The sequence below is a fragment of the Eubalaena glacialis genome, chromosome 6 (genome assembly GCF_028564815.1).
Source record: "Eubalaena glacialis isolate mEubGla1 chromosome 6, mEubGla1.1.hap2.+ XY, whole genome shotgun sequence".
NCBI classification, from domain to species: Eukaryota; Metazoa; Chordata; class Mammalia; order Artiodactyla; family Balaenidae; genus Eubalaena; species Eubalaena glacialis.
Genome location: NC_083721.1, coordinates 85,543,899 through 85,571,572, shown reverse-complemented (window position 1 = coordinate 85,571,572; position 27,674 = coordinate 85,543,899). Strand labels below are relative to the sequence as shown.

Sequence of the window (27,674 nt, the reverse complement as noted above, 5' to 3'; positions counted from 1 at the left end):
ATAACTAGCCCCAGTCTGGGCCCAGTAAAACCATATACTGAAGGATAGACATGTGTGGTTGTTACCACTTCCAGGCCCAGGTTCCCTGACTGCATCAATTACCTATCTCCATATCCCTGAAAGAGGAGCTGGCTCTCTTAAGAGCTGAGTTAAGTGAGATCCAATGATTTTTCAGTATTTCCAGGTCATTTCTAGAGATGATAAAAGCAGGAAAAGTCAATATGACTTTTCCATTATTTTCTTCATGACACACTCCCCAAAATACCCTCAAATGAAGGAATATTAATGTTTCATTGTTGATTATAATAACCATTATTTATTGATTCTTTTTTTTTTTTGCCTTTTAAGCTATTTATTTTTTTAACTGAAGTGTAGTGAATTTAGTGTTGTTAGTTTCAAGTATACAGCATAGTGATTCAGTTATATATATATAAGTATTCTTTTTCAGATTCTCTTCCATTATATGTTATTACAAGATAGTGAGTATAGTTCCCTGTGCTATTAGGTCTTTGTTGTTTACCTATTTTATATTTAGTAGTGTGTATATTTTAATCCCAAACTTCTAATTTATCTTCTCGCACCCACCACCGCCCCCTGCTATCCCCTTTGGTAACCATAAGTTTGTTTTCTATCTCTGTGAATCTATTTCTCTTTTGTAAATAAGTTCATTTGTATCACTTTTTAGATTCCACATTTAAGCAATATCATATTTTATTTGTCTTTCTCTGACTTACTTCACTTAATATGATAAACTCTGGGTCCATCCATGTTGCTGCAAATGGCATGATTTCATTCTTTTTTATGGCTGACTGATATTCCATTGTGTATATGTACCACATCTTCTTTGTCCATTCACCTGTCAGTGGACATTTAGGTTGCTTCCATGTCTTGGTTATTGTAAATAGTGCTGCTGTGAACACTGGGGTCTGTGTATCTTTTCAAATTAGAGTTTTCTCCAGATATATACCCAGGATTGGGATTGCAGGATCATATGGCAACTCTTTTTAGCTTTTTAAGGAACCTCCATACTGTTCTCCTAAATGGCTGCACTAATTTACATTCCCACCAACAGTGTAGGAGGGTTCCTTTTTCACCACACCCTCTCCAGCATTTACTATTTGTAGACTTTTTAATAATGGCCATTCTCACCAGTGTGAGGGGATACCTCATTGTAGTTTCGATTTGCATTTCTCCTATAATTAGTTATATTGAGCATCTTTTCGTATGCCTGTTGGCCATCTGTATGTTTTCTTTAGAGAAATGTCTGTTTATGTCTTCTGCCCATTTTTTGATTGGGTTGTTTGTCTTTTTGATAATTAAGCTGCATGAACTGTTTGTATACTTTGGAAATTAATACCATGTCAGTAGCATCATTTGCAAATATTTTTTCCCAGTCCATAAGTTATCTTGTCATTTTGTGGATAGTTTCCTTTGCTGTGCAAAAGCTTTTAAGCTTAGTTAGGTCCCATATGTTTATTTTTGTTTTTATTTCCATTGCTCTAGGAGACAGATCCAAAAAAATATTCCTGCATTTTATGTCAAAGAGTGATCTGCCTGTGTTTTCCTCTAGAAGTTTTACATTTAGGTCTTTAATCCATTTTGAGTTTATTTTTGTATATAGTGTTAGAGAATGTTCTAATTTTATTCTTTTGTGTGTAGGTGTCCAATTTTCCCAGCACCACTTATTGAAGAGACTGTCTTTTCTCCATTGTATATTATTGCCTCCTTTGTCATAGATTAATTGACAATAGGTGCATGGGTTTATTTCTGGGCTTTCTATCCTGTTGCATTGATCTATATGTCTGTTTTTGTGCCGGTACCATACTGTTTTGATTACATTAGCTTTATAGCGTAGTCTGGAGTCAGGGAGTGTGATTCCTCCAGCTCCATTATCCTTTCTCAAGATTGTTTTGGCTATTCAGGGTCTTTTGTGTTTCCATACAAATTTAAAAAATTTTTGTTGAGTATTTTATTTATACCAGGCAATATACTAAGTATTTTAAAGTAAACAATAATTTTATAAGCACTGAGGTTGTGGTTTATCTTTAATTACTTAGATGAGTTTTATTGCCATCGGAACCCGTATTTTTTTTCTTTCTTTTTTTTTTTTTTAATTAATTAATTTATTTTTTTAATTTTTGGCTGTGTTGGGTCTTCGTTTCTGTGCGAGGGCTTTCTCTCGTTGTGGCAAGCGGGGGCCACTCTTCATCGCGGTGCACGGGCCTCTCACTATCGTGGCCTCTCCTGTTGTGGAGCACAGGCTCCAGATGCGCAGGCTCAGTAGTTGTGGCTCACGGGCCCAGCTGCTCCGCGGCATGTGGGATCCTCCCAGACCAGGGCCCCGAACCCCTGTCCCCTGCATTGGCAGACAGATTCTCAACCACTGCACCACCAGGGAAGCCCATCTTTTTTTTTTTTTAAACAACCAATCTTTTAAATAACTTTTTTAAACCAATGGTAAAGATTATGACTACTTTGTAAACTAAATTAACGTAAAGTTCTGGTTGTGCTCTTATTTGTGGAAATTAAATCCTGACATTCTTTGGGGATTCTGCATTTTTAATAGGCCGTAGTAAGTTTTGGCTATAAAGCCCATGGCAATACTATCTAACTGGCATTAACTGCATTTTTACGTGAAATCCCTTGAATAGGTCCACTGGCCATTATCTTTCCTTTCAGGTGTTCGTTTTGTGTATAAATTTCTTTTTACCTGCTCTTTCTATGGTGTGTCCAGAAATACAGTGGCAGGTGATCTGCTGTGACTTCTGGTTGGAATGGTTTCAGAAAATAATTGTGATTGAACAGGGTTTATTATCATTTTTACTTTGTGATAGGAGTAAAGCAGTCACTAACAGCTATATCATTATCACTAAAAACTGTGCCACATAATTCCAAACCCATCTTTGAGTTTCCAGTCTGATAATGTTATCCAAAGAATCATTTTACATAATAACAAACATGATAATGCTTTATGGTGTTTCTTCTCAATCTCCTTTAACTTTACTAACCTAGTTACAGATTTCAAATGTAACTGGCGTAAATGATGCAAATGATTTTTAGTAAAGAATGTACACTAGTTTGCGTCACTTCTGATTTAGCATCATTTTAACCCATAATGCAATACTGGTTTATTTGTTCTGTTTTAGATGTTTGGAAATTGGACATTTGGTACCTTGGTCTTCACAGTCATGCTTATTACAGTCACAGTAAAGGTATGGTACAGAAATTAGAAGCATGGATACATTTTGTGTCTGCATAATTCTTAGTTAATTTTCCTCATTTCTTTATTGACAGATTTTCCTTTTTCAGCCATGAATAATTTCATGGATGCCTAGTTTAATAATTCATTTTAATTTTTGTCAAAAGATTCATTATGAATTCATTTTTTAAATTCATTATTTTGGAAAGCCTCAGCTGATTTTTATGGTCAGATAAAGGTTAACCCCTCAATACTCATCTCCGAAATTCTGCTTCTCTCTATGTAATGCAAGACAACACAAGCTGGTTTAGGCCATGGAGTTCTGAATAAAGTACTCATGAAATTTTAATACTGCTTCCTCACAGAAGAAAAATACTATAAACTTGAAATTGTTGAATTTCATACTAGGATCTTTTCATTAATATTTATCTTCTGAGGGACTTTGCCATAGCAACCTTAGTCACTTATAATTAATACATTTTATTCTTGAGTTTTAGCTGAGAAGTTAAAGATTTATTAATTTATATTAAGGGTTTTTTAATTTATTTTTTTAGATGGCTTTGGAAACTCATTTTTGGACCTGGATCAATCATCTTGTTACCTGGGGATCTATTTTATTCTATTTTGTATTTTCTTTGTTTTATGGAGGGATTCTCTGGTGAGTGACTATATTTTAATTATATTGATTCAACTCTAATAAATAGTTATTATGATAGATTTTATTATGAACAAATTCTACTCAGAATAGTTTTGAGACCCTATCCTGTTAAGAAATTTAGTTTTTTCAGTTGATCTTACTGATATGGAAGAAAAAAGAAACTAACAATTACTGAATACCTACTATATTCTAGTGTTTTACCTAAGATATTACATTGATTCATCACGATAATCTTGTTACCCCGTTTTTTTCTATTTGGAAACTGAGCTCCAAGATCACAACGGTTAAAAGTAGCAAAGCTAAGATTTACTTGAAAATTAATGTTCTTTACACTAATCATATTACCTCTAAATTATTATTAATGTATATAATTTAAAAAGTCACGTAGAATCATTAAATTTTCATGAATGAGTTAACTTCTCTCTCAAAAGTAGTGTGCTGCATATTCATAGGTAAAATCAGATATTCAGCTATTCTGATAGATTAAAAATTAATGCTTTTCCTAAGATTCTTTGGTAAGTGATGGACAGCTGAAGTCTCTCAATTGGAGAATGTATATTACATTGCCTACTGTGCCTGTGATGCCTGTATCAGGCAAAGTATTACAAAAGGCAGGGAAAAAACTTGTATTGGCTGAACATTAACTTTCATTTAGGATTATAAAAAGATACTCTACTGAATATCGTTTGTTTGTTTTTAATCCTCTTTATTTCTACATTTCTTCCTGTATTTCCCCTCATTCTTTTGAAGTGATATATATACAAACCCAAAAAGAGTATCTTGACAATACCTACTACTATGTAGAACAAATATTTGTGAGTACATTTATTTTAAAATACATGTGTAGAGAAGATCCTCTAAGTAGAGCTTTTCAACCTAAAATTTGGGTAATCAAGCTTGTAGTTGCTTAGTAGAAAATATTTTATTACATACTTTTTCTTGCTTTTTTGGTCTCTTAAGTCTGTATTATTCACTACATAATTCTTTTGAATTATCCTAACACTAAGATAGGATAAGTCAGTTACTTGCCACTTTCCTAATTATAAAAACTATGGTTGTCATTCAAATGAATTAAATTGGATTTTATTTTTAACAATTAAAATCTACCATGTTTTATTAGTTAGTTGATTAATTAAATTACACTGATTCCACATTTTGAACATTTTCCTGGAGTATTCTTAAAATTGTAACCTTCATGTATAGTGGGTTTACTTAATGTCTTGATTTAAGGATCTGTCTTGTCGGTTTCTTCTTTTATTAATCCCACTTTCTTTCTTTGCAGGCCATTTTTGAGCTCCCAGAATATGTACTTTGTATTTATTCAGCTCCTGTCAAGTGGTTCTGCTTGGTTTGCCATAATTCTCATGGTTGTTACATGCCTATTTCTTGATATTGTGAAGAAAGTGTTTGACCGACAGTTTCATCCTACAAATATTGAAAAGGCACAGGTAGCCACTTTTTATATACAATACCTTTTTAATTAGGAGCCTTGATGAATAGCTGTCATTATAATTCGCTTACATTAGAAAATAGGAAATTATCTATTCCTGTATCAAGTATTTTGCGATATAAATATTGTCAAATGTGATATTTTTAAAGTTGTTATTGTTGCTATGAATTTTATGACTCCTGAAAAATTATAATTTTTAAAAGTTATATTGTGTTATTAATAGAACTAGATTTTAAGTATAAAACTATCAAGTTATGTCCAAATAATAGTATAAATATGTCTTAAATAGTATTATCACAGCCTTCTATCAAATATATATAATTGGGATATATATCCATTTCTTTAGAACCATTAGAATTTCAGTAGTACTTCTTCAGGTCATATTGTTTTCAACAAAAGTATGAAATAAGTTCTTTAACCTAAGTAACTTCTACAGAATGGATTTTTATAAAATATGTTCTCTCACTAAACACTTACTGATAATATTAAACTACAGCAGATATTAACAGTATGTTACATAGTGTTTAAGAGTATGGTCTTTAGGGCCTGATAGTTGTGGGTTCAAAACCCACATTCTACCACTGAGTAGCTCTGTAACTTTAAGTCTCCGTTTCTTCATGGGTAAAATTATGACAGAAATGTCTATTTCATTACATTTGTAATAAGGATTAAATGAAATAATGTTCAAACACAGAGTATATCCTCAAGAAATGATAGCTATTTAGTATATTTGACTTTTTTTGTGTATTTGACTTGTACATAAGCTAGAAATATTGGTTTGTCCTATTAACCGTATCATGACATTGAACATATGTCCTCAAGAGTACATTCTAATCAACTTTGCCCTTGTAAACACAGAGTTTATTAATCATTTAGTTCTGCCTAGGTTGAGGGTTTTGTGGGGGGTTTTGTTTTTGTTTTTGTTTTTGTTTTTTGCATGTTTGCTATATGCCAAGCAAATTTTGGAAATTTAGTTGTGTGTTCATGCTACAAATAGAATAAGTGCTTCTTAAGTATTTAGTGATTTGAGTTAGGCTTCTTAAACAGTGTATTGGTTTTAATTTCAGTTGATCATATTAACATTTCTTTAGCACTTATTTGCTTTGGTGAGTCAGTCCTAGCCAATATACATTTTAACACCACTGAAGCAGCATAGGCCTCTGAAGCCTGACAAACTTAATTCAGATACTGTTTTAACCACTTATAAAATGTATGTCCTTAATCAAGTCACTTCCCTAAGCCTCAGTTTCTTCCTCTGTAGAATCAGAATAATAACTACCTTACTTGATGGTTAGAGATCGTTAATATAAAGTGCCTAACCCTGGGTCTGTATGTAGTAAGTCCTCAGTAAGAACATAATTACAAGAACGATGAGGATGTTGCTCTGATACTGATCTTCAGCTGGGGCTGAAAAAATTTGCATAATCTGGTTACTGTGTCTGCCTATGCATATATTTATATCAGTATGGGCAGACTTTTCCACCATGCAATTTATTACTTAAATATATATCAGAAAGGTTTGCCTATCTTTTTTCTAATCTTCAGAGATATTCATGATAATAGAATACTACTTTTAATACATTGTCTATTATACTTTTTTTAGATCTTTATGGAGAACATATTTGTCTTGCCCTCTTGGCTATATAAAGTTATATTTCACCAAAATATATTAATGACATCACTTAAAAACTTACTTCTTTATAAAAGTAAATAATGATTTATTTACATTTATCCTTAGAAATTTTCTTTAGGCAGAGCATTATGTCTTTTCATAGAGATTTCTTAATGATAATAAAAGGTGATAGTATTAGTCCTTATTACCATTTTTATAGACCTCTTTTTAAAGGATTACACAGGAAATATTTGATACCTTAAGGCGGACCCTTAGACAAGAAAAAGTTAAAAGTACTTTATATATATTTTAGTTCTTTTACCATAGGTTAAATTGATTAAAAATGGAGTTGATTTAAAAAATCAGTCATTTTTCTATGTATGAAAGCCAGTATAATCTCCCTTTCTACCCTACTAAATTCCTTTTAAATGATTTGACTGGATGTTCAACTGTGATCTAATCTAAAGAGGAAAAGAATGTGATATATATTTTTAAAATTGAGTCACTTTGCTGTACAGCAGAGATTGGCCCAACATTGTAAATCAACTATACGTCAGTAAAAAATAAACATGGAAATAAAAATAATCTAAAGAGGAAATCTCTACTTCCACTCAGGGATTTTCTAGCCTACTGGGGATTTTTTTTGTTTTTGTTGAGACAGTATATGGTCATTCATATCCCGTGTGTGACATTATTCTTTCGCTGTAGTCAGTAATCTTTATTATTTCAGCCTTGTACTTTCACCTCTGATTTCAAATGTTGAGAAAGTTGTCAGCTACTTACTTCATTGCTTACCAAAAGTAGCAAGAAAAATCATATCAAAAGAAGAGTTGTCAGCATTTATTTTGAGCTTTGTTTTTCTGCAGAATAACAATGTGGTATTAAGAATAAATTCTTTTGATAGCAAAGCCAATGGCCCTACAAACGTCAGTTATGTATGTGTACCATGTATGATATATCCTACTCTTGTAGGGACAAATGTCTTTACAAAGCTTGTCCTGTGTCTGTCTCTTAGGTGATAAATACAGCTCACTGACTTGTTGTATGTCCCATCCCTTTTCTGTCCACTTATAGATGTACTCCAACACAGTCGCTTTCAGTGACGAGTTCATCGCACTGCAGCCATTGTCGAGGGCAAGGAATCAGCTGAGCAAACTTAGGTAGAGTAGGAGGAGTAGAACCTCACTAACTCTTCTGCATGCTAAAGGTCAATTTAAAAATATTCAAAAGATGGGCAGAGGCATGAATTAAGAGTGGGGCATTTTTGTTAGCACAGCTCTGTCTCTAATTTGACCTTTATCAATATGTATGTTAAAACCTAAAAAATATATCCATTTCTTTGAGACAAAAATTCAGCATAACAGGACAGAGATCTGTACCTTATTATATATTTTATACCTTAACTACCTTTTCTAGCACAATTCTAATGCTTCTGCTTGTCATATTAGTACGTAAGAATGCTCCTGCATGTTGAGTAATTTAAGCTACAGAAATTCATCATAAAATTTAAAGTTTTAAGTTTCAGTTACTTGGAAGTGAGAATTGCCCATTTTTATCTTGCCTTAATCTATGTTGCAAATACATGTGTATATTTGTCTTTGTACACTGTAATGGCTGCTGAAACGTTTCATATCCTTGCTGCTGTTTAGTGCATCTATAAATTGAACAAATACTTTTTTTTTTTTTACTTTTTAATTACTTTATTGGTATAAATAATTCATCCCTGAAAAAAAATCACTCTAGATTTCAAGTGGGTTTATTGACTACAAATTATTTTAAAATAATGCAAAAGTGTGTCCTAATTTTTTTTTCCTTTTTTTTCCTTTTTTTTTTTGCTTAAACAATAGGTAAGATTTTAACAATACATTTTGTATCTCATATATATACCTTTATCTCCACAGACAGATCCATTCTGTCAGTTTCCACAAAAAATAATCAGTAATCCGAAGACGTCTTGATGGAAGAGAATGAAAGTTTAAATCCTAGAACTTTTCATATTAAGATACCAAAGCTATATATTAATTTTATCTCCAGTCTGGTTTGAAAAGGAAAAGTAATGTAACTGAATTTTTTGTTTTGTTTTGGCACCCTTCAACTTCTTACCCTGGATTTTTAGTCATACATTTTTTTTTAATTCTTTTTTATTCTCAAGGTTTCTAATCCATCTATGTTCACTTGATCAAACGAATGACTTTGACAAAGCACTGCTTAAATAACTTCTTATGTAATCCTATGAGTTCATAATTTTGAGCTGTTCCAAAATTTTACCAAACATTTCGATTTTATTATTCCTATTAGCATCAGGATTTTTGAAATATTCTACTTTGAATTACAAAGGTATAATAATTGTAGATGAATATACAAATGGGTGTTTAAGTGGTAGTCAACTAAATTTCATGTTTAAGACAAGAACTAAAATCAAAACAAACTTGGAAGATTTGCCTTCACCTTTGGTTGAGCCAAATATGTGCATCACATTTTATCTATATGTGCCTTCTGAAAACAGTGTGTATTTATCACATTTTCAAACATCTCATTATTTAACTCCAAGGCAATAGGAGAGCTCATTATTTAAAAGAACACTCCAGCAAGCACTTTTGTGAGGATTAACTTTTACATTGTGAATAATCTTAATGTTTTTATTAAATCATATTTTCTCATATCATGGTGGCTCAAATCAAGCAACATTTTTTGAGCAATGATAGACTAAAAAAGAATGATACACGGAGATCATAAATTAAAGAGATCCCACTCTTCTTAATAGTGTAATAAAGTAGTAAGCTTAACATTCATCTATGAAGGAACACAATGAGAGCAGGGTACATGAGTCAGGTAGTGTTTCCTGCAAGCACTGTCCAATCAGGTGGTGTAACAAAGGGAGAAGAGCCCTGTTGGGGAGATGGTGGGCCTGAATGCTAGCACAGCATGCCCTTGGCCCTGCACCCTCTATATCCTAATCAAATTAGTTCACCTCTCTGAGCCTCTAGGTTCTTCACCTATCAAATGACTATTTTACATACTGTGGTCTATATGCTTACTTACTATCAGCATCAGAGAAAAACAAAAAGAAAGAAATACTATGCTCAACCAAAGGCCAGGCAGAAATAACAGTTGCTTACATGAGTGGTGAATGATCACTGGATGGGCATTTGCTCATAGCTTCATGAAGAACAAGTGCCCACAAACATCTGTCTGTTGATGCATGCTGTGGATTTTGAATACATCTTGTTTTTGAACTACATTGAATGTTATTCCTGGGTGTGATCCATGGTAGCTTAATTGTTTACTGTTGTGACAGAGAGGAAGATTGTGCATATATCGAATATCTTTAAGAGCTTTCAAATCTTTAATCAGGTTAGTACTTCTTAAGGACCATTAACACAAAACTATTAATAATTTTCTTTTGAATAAAAGAAAACTCATTTTGAGTATTTTACACTCCTTTATGTTATAGGCCAAGCTATAATAATAATCTACCTTTACATAAACTTTTACTGTACTCTTGAAATCAAGGAATTCTACTACTTTATTTTTTATGTATGTAAGAAATTTACTATAGCATTTTTTATAGAAATAATTATTGATTAGTCCTAAGACTGAGAAAACACATAGAAATGAGGGAAAAAATTGTTTTTTATTTATTGAGGACATTTTTTTATAATTTAAGAAAGGTTAAAATTAGCTTGGCTGTGGGCACATACTCCTTAGAAGGTTTCTAATACTTAAAATATAGAGGGAATTCCCTGGGGGGCCACTGGTTAGGACTTCGCACTTTCACTGCTGAGGGCCTGGGTTCAATCCCTGGTCAGGGAACTAAAAGATCCCACAAGCCACAAGACACAGCCAAAAAAAAAAAAAAAATAGGAAAAGCAAAAGAGTAGAAATTTATATAAGTAAGTTAACACTCACTTAAAAAATATATTTCAAATTAAGGATTAAATTAATTTTGTTTACTACATCAAGTCAAGCTCCCCCTTACTCATATGTCTAACATTTGAAAGGCCATATGATTGACCCTTCCACTCTGCTGAAGTCCAGTTAAAGTAGAGAAGTCTTCTGAGAGGGAGCATCAGAGATGCGAAATGGGACATACCTTTGCAATAAGAACCCTAACTCTTGGTGGCAAGGAATTTGTTTAATAGAAGATATTTAATTTTATTGATGGAAACCTGGTTTTAATTTAACTTTGTGCACCAGAAAATCATGGCTTTTTTTTGTATGCTCTGTTGTATGCTCCTTAAGAAGCTACTATTTGCTCTCTTTTGTGACAGTAAATGAATGTGGTGGTGTGTGAACTTTCATTTGTGCCTCACAGATTGTGGACCCCAACTTGCTATTTTGATTCTAAACTTATATACAGTGAGAGTATTGTTCTGTAATATGAGACTTGTTGCTTTTCTGTCCTTCCAGATGGAAGAAGATAAGGGTTCAGTCAGCTCAGCATATGAATTTGCTGAAAGCAAGCACAGAGGGGAGGACAGTAGGCACCTGCTAGCTGAGGCTTGCAGCCAGCAGGACAGTTCTTACGTGCACTAGGTAGTACTGCGCTGGACCTTCCTGGGGACATATCCGCTAAGTTCTCAAGCTTGGGGGATGCTATGGGAGAACTGGCCTGACATTTCAGTTTCTACTTTACTAACTCCTTCACCGTTTCTCATATATTGTTTTTGTTTACCTGTTTTCCTTTTTTATTGTCTTTACATTTTTTATATGTCCGTACCTGAATATTTCATTAATCTTCCTTTGGAGTTATAGTGTTAAATCTTACTTTACTTCAAATTCTAACCTATTGTCTTATACTCAAGAATTTATTCCTTTTCACTTCTTTTGAAAATATGTCATGCTATTTCTGTTATTTCCCAAATCACTTTTCCCACTTGTAGTTATGTGTCATTTTATCCCTGTTAACATAGTTAGACACTGAATTACTTATCTAAGTCTACCTCTTGAGTTGAATGGTCAAATGAGTGAGTGCTTAGACTTGGTACTGAATAATTTTCTGTTGACTGGTATTCACCAAACTCTCAGTTCTTACTTTTCATAAACTTTCATAGTTACATCTTTGTAATAAAAAAGTATGAATTAATGAGGACTTGATTCACTCCCTCTTGAGAATTAAACCCTAACAACCACTTCTAGACCTAATTGGGATATGCAAAATATTTTAATTGGTAGTCACCATGGAAGATAAAAATTCTTACCACTAGTAATTATATTTTTACTTGGGCTGTTTGCCACTTTGTACATTCTAATTACTGGTCAAGAAGGTGCTGTTGTCTCATCTGAGACAACCCTCATAAATGGTGAAACTTTAAAACAAAGCTACTTGAAGATTATAAATCAGACAGTGGAACAGGTACAATAATTTGAAAAAATGTGAATTATTCTGGAATACATATTTTTAAAATTAGATTCCTTTAGTGAATTGCCCAAAACGGAAAATGTTGAAGATTCATCAACTCCCAGTCATTATTATTATTAGTTGAAAAGAAATTCAAAACAATTCTGAATTTTTATTTTGTTTTGAGATATTTCATATGATTACCTTCATAATATATTTATCTTGTATTTTGCTTTGATAAATATAGAAAGATTTTTAGTTTTTAGAACATGCGCTCATTGGCTACAAGGAAAACTCAGCTGAAGAACTCATTGATTAAAGAGGGGAAGCTGGCTGGGATTTATATGATGTTCTGGTTAATTCCCAGAGCACATAATCCATTTGGGAACTGACTGTGCTAATACTGTGAAATTATGTCCTCTGCGATAAAAGTTCCCCAAAGATTCAAGCTCAAGTGGATATTTCAAAAGACATGGATATGGTGCTGCTTTACTTTAATATGTCCATAAAATGTATAGAACAGTTGAGAATTGGGTTCTTAGAATACCCCTATTAAATAATAGGGGCCTTGTTATGGTTACTTTTACAAAGGAATGATAAGTGAATTCTTTTATCATCCTGTGACATATGGTCTCTCTTCCTATAAACAAGGAAGTAGAAGAGCCCTCGAACCATGGATGTGATTTTAGTAAAATTGCTGGAGGTGTTTACCCTGATCTGCAGTCTTTTTCTGCTTATCACTGAATTTTAATTAGTTGAATGAAATATATCTTGAGTATTTCTCGTCTCATATATTTCTGTCTTTGGCATATATTTTGAGATGAAAATCACTTTTAAAAAAGTAAGTATTAAATAATATCTCTCTCCTATATTTTCTGTCTTGAAATGGCAGTTGTTTCTCTAATCAAAATTTGGTCAGCCTTGCCAAATCAGGCAGAATTATGCTGAGCCCTAAATGCTGCCATGGGCTAGACTCTCCTAGTCATCTCCCTCTACGTCACCCTGCCTCTTAGGCCTTCATTGTTCTGTCACATTTTTGTCTCTGGATTCCTGGCCCTACTCTGGATGCCCTCTTTCCAGCTTGCACCTAGCTACCATAGAGATATCAACAGGATGCTACGGCTACTGACCTTTCTCATTGTGAACCAGGACGCTTAAGCCCGAGACCTGAAATCTGTCACCACCAACAACAAAAAACATTTTAAGCAGTTTCAACCAACTACAAGTCACCTTCCTCTTCTTGTGTGACAAAGATACATACAGCTGTTGCTTCACTTAACAAAGCAGTGAACTACAAAAGGAACAGAAAACCTTAATGGCCTGTATTTAGTTATTTGCCACTAAAAGCTACACTTTTCTGAATGAGTAAAATTTTGTAAACAAATACAATTGAACATTTAAAAGACTAATAATAATAAGGCAGGACCTAGATGCATATCTGATAAGTGTGACAGTTTACAAAACTAATGTTATTTTCAAATCTGTGCTGACTTACTGAACAGCTTTTTCATCTGGAGGTCAAAATGAAGAAAAATATTAGTATTGATATTATTTCTACCAAACGGTAATGATATGCTGTGAATGATTGATACTTAGAAAACTGATTTCTTAACATCAGCTGTGCTGATTAGTTAATTGTTGCTATTCTGATTTACCCTCTCCATTAAATTAAAATTGGAGATTTTATCATTTTTCACAGATAACTCATACTCTTGTTCACCTAAACTACAAATTCCTAGTCAGATATTGTTATTTTGCAATCACATCATTAAAATAAAGGGGCCTCAGTCTTTTTGAAACAAGGAATAAGCCAAGTTTATTAAAATAAGCTTACCTAATAAATAGAATTCATATTGTATGCTTATTTTCACACTTAAATTTAGGCAACACATATGGAAATCTCCTTCATTCTGGAGATCCCTAAAAGTCAGTATAGAGGTATTTTATTTATACTTATAATTGGCTTTCAAAATTGTTTATTTTACTTGGTGAGAAAGAAAGGGAAGGGAGTCCAGGGGAGTAAATGTGAGCTTACAGCATGTTTTGGAGAAAGAGGCCTTGAGTAAGAGAAGCAGTTACTTAAATACCATCATTAAACAGGTACCTCTTCCAATTCTGAATAAGAACTTGAAGCTATTAACTTGTTTTAGGGGTTTTATTATTCTTAACCAAATATGGAAATTGGTAATATTTGATGACTTTTGATCTCACATTTAAAAGAAAAACATTTCCTTAAACAGAAGCCTTTTTTTCCCTCCATAATTATAGTTTAAGGCTTCTTTACAAATATCTCCTTTAAGGCTAAGCAAGGTGTTCACTTTGATTATGAAGTATATAAAATAATTTTAAGGGCAAAAGAACAAATATGGTCAATAGTTAAATAATTTTTATCTAAACTTAAAGAACTTTATTTGATTTGATAGGGTAAAATGTCATAGGCATGACTAAAAAACTTAGAAATGTATGACAGTTTTCCAACACTTAGAAAATTTAAGGAAGATTTTTGTAGAAGTAACAGGAGAAACTTTTAAATGTTTACCATCATTGATGTGAAAATAATGGAAATAAGAGCAGTGAGCCAGAATTTATTTCAAAAGGGAAGTTCTATAAAGATGAAAATTTTTATTAGGTATACATACCCATGTTGGATCTCCATAGTTGTTTTGCTTGGCAGCCCTTTTAGCTCTAAGTTATGTGGTTGTTTCTGGGAAGTAAATGTGGTGGAGAGTGAGTCTTACCAATAAATCAAAATTTCTGTTAAGTTAAAAGTTACTGTTTAGTGCCACCAGGTAGGGTCTCACTCCTGTTACTTTGCTTGTTTTCTTTTCTACAAAAAATTGTACAAATCAATTTTCACTGCAAAGTAAAGGAGCTGTTACAGTGGAGGATTACTGGACTGAATGTCAATATTATGACATAGTATGAGTGTGTTTCGTGTTTGGTAATTGCAGTCGTTGCTTTTGTTGTGGTCATCCATTTACAATGCTTGGTGTCAGTCTATTTATCTCTTGTAAAAATAAAATACAGTGTGTGTGTGTGGGAAAAAAAAAAAAGTTACTGTTTAGTGCCACCAGGTAGGGTCTCACTCCTGTTACTTTGCTTGTTTTCTTTTGTAGTATTTATTAATAGTCTTTTTTAAAAAGGTAATGACTCCCTCTCCTTACTTTGAATGAAATGAGATCTAAATGCTCCACCCCCTGTTATACTGGAAGCTATGATATGAGATCAAAGATGTATATATGGAAAAGTGATGGAGCTTGGAGGTTTGCTAGAGAACAGTATAGTGTTTTCTATAGATAGCTTTACAGAAACACAGTTAACCAGCATTTTCAAAGCAGGTGGGTTTTTTTTTTCTCCTTAGGGAATAAAAAGGAAATATATTTTGCTTAGTTCAGAAGGTGATCTGAAAAGTCATTTCTTTATAATATTTTTGACATATTAAGATGTTTACTCTCTGAGTTGAGTTGCCCTTAGTTTAATACTTGTCCTTAGGTTTTAAAGTAAAAGGTGATGAATGCAAAGCAGATCCAAACCTAAGCAGTGTTCTGCATGTATGTGGACACTCAAATGCTGCTGACCTTATGGATGTTATCTTTAGTGAATCCCTGTCAGTTGGTCGAGCACCAGCAGTAGTAAAGCACATGTTGTTAAGCTAAGAAGAACCAAACCCCTTGCTCTTTCAAGTTTCTGGTCTAGTTCAGTGCTCCCCAGATAAATGTTGTGAATGACCAGTTTGTTTTCTTGTTTGTTTTGTTGTTGTTCATTTCCAATTCATCACGGACCAATACTTTTGTAAAATACAATAAAAATGAATTACTAGGAAATGAAATTTTAAAGATATATAAAATAAGCCCCAATTTTTTAATTAGATTCAACAGTTACAAAACTATTCTGTCAAATTGCCATAAAATTGTCTATAATCTCTTACTCTCACGGACCAGATGCACTTGTCTCTCATCAGCTAGTAACAGTGTTTTCAGACCAACAGTGATCCATAGATCACACTTTGAGTCACACTGGTCTTTTTGCAAGGGGGTAGGAGTAACAACTACTCTCTCTACACTTAGGCTAGACATGTGCTAAATGCACATCATACTTTTCTGCCCACGCAGTTACTCATTCTCTCTGCTTAGCCTGGAATGCTGTTTCTCTCCCATCACCAGCTATTGAAATCCCATCCAGTCTTCAGTATGCCATCTTTTTCATCAAATCTCTCATGCTCTCCCACTAATACCAACAACAACAGCTGGGTTTGAGCTTTCCTTCCTCTTTTTCGATATTGTACTCTGCTTCATACCATAATTATAAGAAGGCAGTATAACAGCATGGTAAAGAGGTTTGGGCTCTGGAATCAAACCAAGACTCAAGCCCCAGCTGGGTGAGCATGAACATATTTTTAACTTCTCTGTTTCCTCATCTGTAAAATGTGTATGAGTCTGGTGCCTGTCCGAAAAGGTGGTTATAAATGAGATAATCCATGAGAAGCATCTTACATACTAACTGGCACATACATAGTAAGCATTCCATTAATATAACTGCCATTATTACTTGTTCCTGGCTTATCTCCCACCCTTTTCTTTATCCTTTACTCAACAGATTGAAGGCAGGGTTGCTGTCCCCTTTAGGAACCAGCACAGTGCCTTGCTCAATGAAGTATAAGTTGAATTTAAGTGCTTCTGTCATTTAAATGATACAGACAAGAATTGGAATAGAATCTAGAGAGAAAGAGATAGTACTGATAGTTGGAGAGGTGGGGGAGGTTTCATAGAGATGATGGTATTTAAACTGAACTTGGTGTTAGGGGTCAGCATTCTGCCCCCAATTGGTGACAGGCCCTGACACATACCCACAGGCAGGGAGCACTGCCTGGTTGGCTGTGTGGAGACTGTACAGGAGCATTTAGAAGTAGAGCAGGAAAGGCAGCCTGAGATCAGGTTATAAAGGGCCCTACAGGCCTCTTTGAGGTGTAGTACTTTATCCTTGAGCATGTGGGAGCTCTAAAGTCCTGCTTCCTACAGAGGATGGCTTTGAGATGGAGGAAGCTGGAGCCCAGTAACCCAAGGAGGAAACTGGGAAACTGGTGAAATCCTGTTACCTAAACCAGCATTTCCTAAAATCTTCCACTGAATATTAATGTTCCTGCTGGTGTTGATTAATGTTCCATGTGGGGAGGGGAGGAAGGGGAGTTTACTGAAAAAAACAAATTTGAGAATTGCACCATGTCTAGCTCTCTCCCTGGAGACTGACCGCACAACCTGACTTACTGACAGTCCTTTACTCACAAAGTCTGTTTAAACATTCCTTGAACTGGTGTTTCTCAAACTTAATTGGCCACAGAACTTTTTTTCGTACAATGTCTGTAAATATCTCATAATACACAGTTTAAGAAATATCGTAAACAGTCCTAAACCCAAGGGTATTATAATGAAAGAATAAGTAAAATTTGGCTATTTCTCAGTGCTTAGCAGATCCTAGGACATTGATGCAATCAGTTCATTGCCTAACAGGAACCAAGTTGTCTCGCACTGCTTGGTATTTGGCAGGATTATTCTGAGCAGGGATTTTGCAGGACCTCACCAGTTGCTTAGGTTCAGAATGCCAGGTTATTTACGTTTCATCATGTTCGTGTCCTCTGTCCATTGTGAGTGTCTCCACAAGTGTCCACTGTTGCCATGCCTACACTCTACACTTGGTGATTCCCAACCTTTGTGAATTGCAGCACTCTAATGAATCTATTTTTGTTGTTTTCCTTCCTCTACACTTTTGAAAGATTTGTTATGCAATATGTCATATATGTAAAGGAAAATGAGTGAAAAATAAGTTTGTTTAAAATGATAACCCTTGAGAAATTTAGGTGTACCCTTGACTGTGTCAAAACCAGGGTGAGGAGTCATTGGGCTATGTGGTCATACCATTTTTTCCCCCTTATTTTAACAGGATTGAAATTATTAGTACTGTGGCTTTAAGTTTTTCTTGCCAGGTTTTTTTATCCCTCAATCAATATAAATCTTGCAAGCTTACAGAAATTAATTCAGTTTTAAAACTAAATAGTACTACTCAGTTACTTCTTTATTTTAATAATGTATCATCAGTTAATTTTTAAAAAGCAAGATGAACTTATTATGGGCATGGTTAGCACTTAATAGTTGCTTAGCAATTTAAGGCAGATGATGCTTTTTTCAAGAATTATTTATGATGTGCATATATATATCTATATGGTGTTTAGAACCTGGCACTACGTAAGGTGTTTGCTACTGTTGTTGTTGTTATTGTTGAAGATTGGGATTTGGTCCTGCCTGGTTATTTCCCAGTCTTCAAATTAATTTAAACTCTACTTTTCTCAATTACTAGATATTTTTAATTGAAGTTGCAGGAGCATTTCACCTAAACAAAAGCTCAAGGAAGAATGAGAATTCATTAAGTCTCTGAGTGGTTGATGTAAATAAATCATTTTAATCATAATATATTAAGATATTAAAATACAAAATCTTTGCAGATTTATATAGTATCCAGCTACTTGTTTTATATAATAATTTTACTCAGCCTCTAATTTAGGACACAGTGCCTTTTAAATATTTTGGTATGATTACTCTTAATTAAAGCCTTCCATACATTTCCATATTATAGAAAACATGTATGTATTACTTTTGGTTTTAAAGTGCTTGTTGCAGTTTTTTTAATGATTTTTGGAAGTACAAATCTATAAACTAATATTTTTCTCCTTCAACTCCTTCAGCTTACTGAAACAAATTCAAGTATCAAGTGCTTGGACTCCATGTGCTGTTTCTCAGAAGGAGAAACAGCGTGCGCATCTGTTGGAAGAATGCTGGAACGAGTAATAGGAAGATGTAGTCCGTCCCGTGTCAGCAGGTGTGAAATTTCTCTAAGTAGCCTTTGCTGCAGATGAGTATCCTATAAACTGGAACAGGATGAACCTGCATCTCTAGATACCTAATAAATCAGCCCCTGGTTTTACCAACTGAAGCAGGAAGTATGCTGTTTATTAGCACTCTTTGATGGTATTTCACTTTGTGGCTTTAGGGTGTAGGAGGTTCTTTCACTAACGAAGGAACAGAAAGCACCTTTGAAGAGACTTTTCATCTAATGAACAAAAAATCTTGCTTTACAGTCTTTCTCAAATGTGGTGAATAGGAGTGTGTATCTGGTACTCGTTTCGTTTTTATAACTTTCTTTTTTTGATTATACCTAAATTGTTTTATTTCCTGTATTTGTTTTGCTTGTATGTTTGCTTTTTGTATTTACAAAATAATCTACACATAATAGTAAAGTCAAAAGATTTTGTCTTTCCTATTCTTCATGTATACTGTCTAGTCACTCATTTGAGACCTTGAGGTATTTATAAACATAAAAAGCTGAAATTCTGCTCTCCTACACCTTTTTATGTGTGTAATGAGGTTTTAAAATAAGTTGTGATTTTTAAGTTTTTACTCGGTATTTATGGTCTAATTAAAAGTTTATAAGTTAGAACAGACTCTTTAAATTATGGTTTAGAAGAATTTTAGTGTTTTTGTCTCCTCCCAAATGTGTTTCTTGAATTAGATTTGCTCTTTTGGATCATAACAAAAATACCATTTTTTGGTATATACCACTTAAATTATTTAAAAGTGAAATTGATTCAATTCTTTATACATTTCCCCAAGAGACATGTTATTATTTAGGGAATATTAAGGAATAGAAATAATTTTTTTCACACTTTGGTATTCTTTAGGTGAATGATATCAAAGTCTCAAAGTCAGAGCAGCAGTGCACTCGTGTGCATGAAGGGTTACGGATGGGCAAGGATGGATGGTGATTTCCATTGTCCACAGTGTGCCACATGAATACTATCACTTTCTACATGTGCCACGCCTGGGAAGAGGTTGGGAAGACCCCAGGAGCAGGGAATAAAGGGCAGAGGAGGCACTACTCTTATCTGTTGATAAAAGAATTTTTAATATTTGGTTGGCTTTATGTTTTAAAAATGATGAGTATGACATCATTCTTGTATCGTAGAATTCAGGTAACTTTTACTGGTGAACTTGTTAGTTCCCACTTTGCCTTTAGTTGTGGCCATTTCTTTATGGTACAGTTGCATTTATAAATAGCATTCTTATGTTAATAACATAATGTCTGTGGTTTCAGTCCCCATTTGTTAATTTAATGTGATCAAAAATATTTCCATAATGCTGTGATATTATTTTGTAGGCATTTTATTCCACATGTAAGAATTACTATGAGCACCTAAATTTATTGGGACTTGTATGTTATGACTTACACAATTGTATTATGAAATGCATTATAAGAAAGTAGTTCTGTCATGTACCCAGTCCAACAAGTGTCCCAAAGGAAGTTCCAGAAAGACCTAATGTATAATATAAGACAGCTTTACTGCACAGAACTAAGGTGGGAATTAGACTAAGAGACTACTGTAGAACTTGTATAGAATTTTTAGAACATGTTTTTCAACACGAAATTCTCTTTAATGACAATATACATTTTCACTAACTACTAAAAAAAAGACTAGAATTTATTTTAAATGATCCCAGAATATTTTTCTGCTTTATATATATTCCCATTTTCTGGATATCAACTATTTAGGTGATGCACCCCATTATTCTTTACATAACCATTTTTATGCTGCATTATCCCTTTTGAACCTGCCCAAGGAATTATGGGATTTATTTCTGCATGTTCTGTTGAAGGTGTCTCTTCTCATCTGTACTTCTTTCCCCTTAAAATTGTATCTCACTTTTTTCTTTTTTAAGAGTTTTTTTTTCCTAATAAAATGTTTAACAGTAATGAATATCTTATTTGACAGACTATAAATACCTTTCCAATTATGTCCAGCATCTCAGGTTATGCTATCGATTACTACTGTCATTATCTCCCTGTTTTCTTCAAATGAATAATCTAAAAAGTCTTTTGAGATTTGTTCTATTTTTTTTTTAGTGGATAAAATTATACAATATTCAAAACCACTTGGTGCTTTTCTAGGGGCTATATGAATATTGCCATGGATCCATTAACATTATATTTAAACTTTGAAAAGTCATTTGTTTTTGTTTTTTACCTGTAATTGTTTTAGTGAAATATATTTGGCATTCTGTTTTGCTTTTGGAATAGCATCTATTCTACATTTCTCTCTCATGTCTAATTTAAAAGGTAGGGCAAGACTGATACCTCTATTTACAAGATGTAGACTCCTTTGGATATTTGTTCCATTAACATTAATTAAACGTAAGAGGTAATGGTCATCACTTGAGAAATACAGTTAGTGCTTTCATATGACAGATTTCTTTACTAATAAAGTTTTACCATCCAGGCACAAAAATTCTACTTATATTTTACTAATTGATGTTGTCAAAGGAATATGCCATATTGCAAGCTCTGTTTCAAAGATAGCATCATGGTGCTATATAAAGGATATGCCATGTTGTACTCTAAAGGGCTGTACTTCAGCAATAAATGCTTTTCTGTATGTAATTTACCAACAGTTACTTTATCCTAATCAAAACTGTCTTTTAAGTAGAAAGGAGTTAATAGTTAATATGTAGTTCAGGTGTTTAATGTTCTGTCAAATATGATATTTAACAATATGAATGCACATATGTGCTTTGAAAAGATCAAAAATGAAGGAAACCTTACCTAATAAGATTCTTCTGTGTAAGCAATGGTTGGAAAAGAGGAAAAACTAAAATATTGGCAGTTTGGGAGTATTGTTTATAGTTATGTTTTGTCATGTGTGTCTGAGCATACTTTTTCTTGCATAAATACTTACTCTAAGAAATGTTCATAGTCTTATTCCATTCATTTATTTTACCAATACTGAGTACCTACTATGGCACAGTTCTAGGTGCTAGAGAGACCGTAGTGAACAAGCCCTTCTTAAACAAAGGTAGATACTGTTTAAGTTTTCTGGAAACTAGTAAAATTAGAGAACCTGTAAACCACTGGTATGGTTGTTGCTTGTTTGTCTTCCTCTTTGCCAACTTTGTAAAGTTTCTAGGTTCCAATCTTCCTTGTGACTGTGCTCACTTAATCGGTTTAAAATTGAACTGCATACAAACTTTAGTCTCTAGGAAACAGCAGATTTTTTATAAAAGTGAATTTGGGCCATTTTAAGTGCTAATCTCTTTCTCTAACTTCTTTATTTAAGGAAAGTGGGAACCCTGGAAAAAGTTACATAAAATGTATTAAGTGCTTTTAGTATTCTAAGAAAAGCCACCTTTAACTTGGTAATCCTAATACTGTCCTTGAACTAGGTTAGGCTATTTTAAGCATGGCAGGCTATTTTTAGTCTTAAGTTATTTTAGCTGAAATTGGTACAGCTGCAAATAAAGTATTATATAATGAATTGCTTATGGCCTTATCATTCAGACAGACAGTAGTTAACTTTTTCCAGACCAGTAGAGGATCATTTGTTCTTAGTTAAGTGAAAACCTTAGTGACTTCTAGGTGTCTTTGATACCTATTGAGTCAAAACATTTACTTCGTTCAAGGTGTCTTTGATACCTGTTGAATTAAAACATTTACTTTGTTCAAGCTAATTAATGCTAAAACCTTTAGAATAGAATTTATACCTGAAAAGAAATAATAATATAATATGAACATACTACTGTTTCATTCCAAAGCTTTTGGTAAGTGAGATTTTTGTTTGTTTGCTTTCGTGATGTCAAAATACAGCCTAGTTGCTTTTCAGTAAAACCAAATGTGCATACCTCTTAATAACATACTTGTTTCTTATTGAATTAAGATTTTAAGAGTGTCTCATGCTTTACTACCTATAGAAGTTGTTTTAATGCTAATGAATTTTGGCTAATATTTTTATATGATGACTAGAGCATTATTTTTCCCAAGTTTTTGTATAATATAAATAGAATGTTTGGTCCTTCAATGCTAGTAAGAAGAACTTATCTTTAGCATTTAAAAATGAATCAATCAGTGCTTATTTTAATACTCAAATCGCATTTTGGTCCTAAGTTTTAGAGTACAATTTTTTCTCAATTGAAACATAGGTCCTGGTGAGCCAAACTTTTCTCTTATTGTTACTTTAGATCATGGAGTGCATCGGATCCTTTCTATACCAACGACAGGAGCATCTTGACTCTCTCCACAATGGACTCGTCTACTTGTTAAAGGGGCGGTAGTACTTTGTGGGAGCCATTTCAACTCCTTTCCTAAAATTCAGTGTGATCATCCTGGTAATGGCCACACTACCTCTGCGGAATTACTTTCTGAAATCTCTGGAGTAGTTCATGCCCACTCAGAGTTATAATGGCAAACAAACAAAAAGCATTACCATGCACCCCTGTCAGCCGCCCTCTTAATTTAAATCTGAACATGTTAAAATTTATGAATAAAGAGACATTTTTCATCTCTTTATCTGGGTTTTCCCCGTGTGCTTACGGGACTCCCAATGGCATTTCAGCCTTTTGCTAAGGCCACTAAATATTTTAACATCAAGGTAGAAAAGGGAGCTAATTCCTAGTTAATTGTATTTTTTAGTATGGCTTGGTTATTGAGTCTTCTGTTTAAATCTGCCTCTATAAATTATGCTGAAAAGTTTGCCTTGAAAACTCTATTTTTTTATTAGAGTTATATTTGAAACTTTTCATGGGAAAAGTTAATGTGAATAGTAAGGAATTTTGGTCCCTCAGTGACCCATGTTTGTTCATTCATTAGTGCTTTCTAAGTTCACAGAGCAAATTAGGAGAATGCATTTCCAACCATTATTTACTGCAGTATGGGTAGTAAATATATACCAGTACCAAAACTTCTCTAAATGTACTGTAACACAACCAGTTAACCATATACATGCAAAGGGTATATCATATCTTACCTATAAATCAGGAATCAAGTCCATTCACCAAATTTCAAATTGATGTTTACTATTTTTGTGACAATGTAAAGAACCTATAGTGGGTAAATTAGACACCATTAGCATATTATTATTTAATGTGTTTATCATTGGATCTTTTGCATGCTTTAATCTGGTTAATATATTTAAATTTGCTTTTTTTGTCTATCTGAAGGCTCTGTTTATAGTATTTTACGACACTGTTGTAAATTCAACTATAATCAATAAAAAACCAGTTTGAAAACTATTTAAATATTGCAAATACTTTTAATTATACAAATCAAAATATTAGGATAATTAAATCAATAAAATGAGAAGAGCCTCTTTCTGTAACTAGCTCAGAATTGCTCTTGCCTTTCAGTAAGCTAGCTTTTAGAATAAAGAATTTCAGATGAGAATCCTGTTATTTTTAGGTTAGTATACATTATCTAACTTACAGCAGACTACTACAGTAAAGTGAAATCTGCCCAGTGTCCCATTATAAGGTGTGGCTATAGAATGTAAATGAAGCAAAGTCTAAAATGCTAAATTATATGGGGTAATGGCTGCAGTAAATTTAAATGCTAAAAATGATTAATCAGGTGTGTATTACTGCCGTTAACTCACTGCAGTTCAGTATTTGATTTTCATCCTGAGTTTATCATGTAGATCCAGTGTTGTCATTTGTTTTGATAAAAAGTAATGTTTTAAAACTTGGAAATGATTATTAAAGAACTGTTACCCATCCCTAAGCATATTATTGTGTACATATACATTCAAAATTGTATGGAAATGGTTAAGTAAGGTGTTGCCAAAATTTTCCCTGGAGAATATGATAATTCCTTTCTGTAGGTTTATTGCACAACCCTCCACCCCTTTCCCATTTCATGAATATATAAGACTTCTGGAATTGGGCTGGTAGGGAAAGAATGGTAGAATTAAGACTTTACCTTTGTTCACTGGTAAACTGTTTTCTTGCTAATGTAACATTTGTCTGTTTCAATAATGCAAGGATATTAGGTTATGAATTTCAGCCTAAATATTAATTTTCATAAATAGCCCTTCTTTAACTTAGATTGAGTTTAGGAAGATACTGTTATCCTGCAAATACAGTAAAGGGATAATAAAATGTACAGTGTGTACCCTTACCAGCTCATGTTCCAGAAGAGGAAATATTGCAGAAAATATTCAGTAGAGTATTAGTGGAGAATAATACAGAATTTGCTTTTTCTTAGAATGTCTTATAAAATGTTCATATAACATAATGACGTTCAGTAGCCCTGCATTAATCTACCTTACAGTGTTTATTTGCCATCAGTTTAACTGACTACTAACACCAGGGAAGGACTGCAAAGCCATCAAGCAGTCTCTGATCAACTACAGCAAGGCATGAGGTCAGCTAGCCTATATGGTGCTCAAGGTGTGATTGATGCAATGTTCTGCGTTCAGTATTTGAAGTTATGTAGGAATTTTATATCTGAAAAAAGTTAATAGCATCCGCTGACATGCTTCTCCTAGTCTGTTGTTCAAAACCTACTCCATTTAAAGGAAGATAATCTTGTAAGAAAGGGGTTTTCTTCTGTTTATTTAAGAAAGTAACTGTTGTCTACAAACTTGCAGTAGTTTTCTAGTGCTAAATATTCATATTGTAAAACTATTACTGCGTAATGAGTAATCAGAAATTTTCTCCCTTGCATATTTCTTTAAAATTCTTTGGAAAGTATGATGTTGATAATTAACTTACTCTTATCTGCCAAAACCAGGGTACGATGCTACATGTGTTACTGCTAGTTAGTGGTCTCAAATCTATTTGCCTCACTTGCTTGCTTTTGCCTAGCCTGAAGCCTGTAGCCTGTAGCCCTGAAGATAGCAGCAAGCACCAAGTCAGTTTCCAAAATTGCCTATCAGCTGCTTTAGGTGACTTAGCACCCTGCCTCAGCTTTAGCAAGCATTAGGCTCACCCCAGAAGGAGTAGAGTGTGGGCCAGGAGAACTATAGCTACCCAGCCTTTCTGTGGGGTTGAGAAGAAAAAAGGGGAGAATTTAGTTTGAATTTCTCTTAACTAGCCTCCTCCTTGGGTCTTAATCTCCCTGAGGTCCAAAGGCTTCCCAGACCTGATCCAAACTCTGGCACTGTCCTGAGTAGGAGGTTAAACAGAGGCAAATCATCCAGTTAGGGAATACCTTACTCAGACCAGGGTCGTTTCTACTGCGTTAAGATTGTGAAATTGGGCTTCTGTGGTAAGCTTCAGACTCTATCTGATAGGCAGGAGTCACGGCCACTAAAAAATTTATAATTAATACCAAAAGTTTTTAACATATGCTGCTCTGAAAAGTTATTGGGGACTGGGGAGAAAGGGAAAATCATCCATGTTTGTGTTTTTCCTGTAAAGGTCAATTTGGAGTATGATACAAGCAGGCATTAATAAAACTAACACACCAAAGAGTTATGTAAAACGTGTTTTATTAATTTTGGTCCCCCTTTAGAGACATTTTTATTTCTATCCTGATATGAGTCATCTATTTTCATAAAAATACAACATTATTAAAGTGCTGTTTATGTGAGATAACCTGAATGATATTCCTGCAAAAAATAGATCATAACTAATGATATGTTTGTAATAATGGTGACTTAGATTTTTATGAATAATTAGTAGTTGGAAATACTGTCGCAACACTCAGTTTAAAATTTTGGACCTCAGACACTGTGGCTGTCTAATATCTAAATTATCCGCATTGTCAGTAAATGTAGTATACCTATTGTACAGCTCTCAGTAATTTTTTAAACTTTATGAAATTATATTTATCAAATAAAAACTTTCCTATGTAAGTAAAAGCCTTTTTCCATTATTTAAATGCATTTTAATCCTCTCTCTGCTCGTCACAACCAGCACTGCCAAGTTTTGGGGGGGGTTTTTTAGCTAAATTTTACTACATTTACCCTCCATTAGAGTACAGAAATTCCATTATGCTTTTCACTAACTGCAGTTTTCAAAAATCCAGAAGTTCTTTTGTTACCCAAGTTTTATAGCTTATCGGTACAGTTCCTGAAAAGCTGTCTGATTCAAATGCACCAACTGTAAAGACGAACACACTTCAACTAGAAAATGTATCATTCATGAAAAACCAGCCAGTGTAAATTTGGAAATGCCTTAGTTGAATAGAAAATATGTGCTTTCTGGGACTTCCTTGGCGGTTCAGTGGTTAAGACTCCATGCTTCCAATTCAGGGTTCAGTCCCTGATCGGGGAACTAAGATCCCACATGTTGCGTGGCACGGCCAAAAAATTTAAAGTTTTTAAAAATTAAAAAAAAAAAATGTGCTTTAAAATATAACATTTAAAATATATATATATATAAAATATATAACATTTATTTCTAAAAAATATTCTAACCTAATGATGTTGTCATTGTTTCTAATGCTTCAGTTGCCACGTAATTATTTCATCTACGTTTATTAAAAAGGTAAGCTGTTGTTTTTGCGTGTTAGTATTTACAAAGGGTGACAATGTATAATACATGTATTTTTATTTCTGAAATGAAACAAGAACATGATCCTGGACAAGTCAATTTATCTCGG

At 33.6% G+C, this 27,674-nt stretch overlaps 1 protein-coding gene across 8 annotated transcripts in view; it reads left to right on the top strand.

The window, feature by feature from the left end:
- Positions 1 to 24,300, top strand: part of ATP11B (ATPase phospholipid transporting 11B (putative)) — a 124,823-nt gene extending 100,523 nt beyond the window's left edge. For 3 of the 8 annotated variants that reach the window (XM_061194446.1, XM_061194447.1, XM_061194440.1), the window contains 5 exons: positions 3,147 to 3,212; positions 3,754 to 3,857; positions 5,140 to 5,305; positions 18,997 to 19,130; positions 23,315 to 24,300. In XM_061194446.1, coding sequence (XP_061050429.1) covers positions 3,147 to 3,212; positions 3,754 to 3,857; positions 5,140 to 5,305; positions 18,997 to 19,130; positions 23,315 to 23,396 — 552 coding nt within the window. In that variant the 3' untranslated portion in view covers positions 23,397 to 24,300. Of the gene's footprint in view, positions 1 to 3,146; positions 3,213 to 3,753; positions 3,858 to 5,139; positions 5,306 to 7,993; positions 8,080 to 11,329; positions 11,456 to 18,996; positions 19,131 to 19,989; positions 22,365 to 23,314 lie in introns of those variants that run through there. The other 5 variants (XM_061194441.1, XM_061194442.1, XM_061194443.1 and 2 more) reach the window with 5 other exon arrangements.
- Positions 24,301 to 27,674: the final 3,374 nt, after the last annotated feature.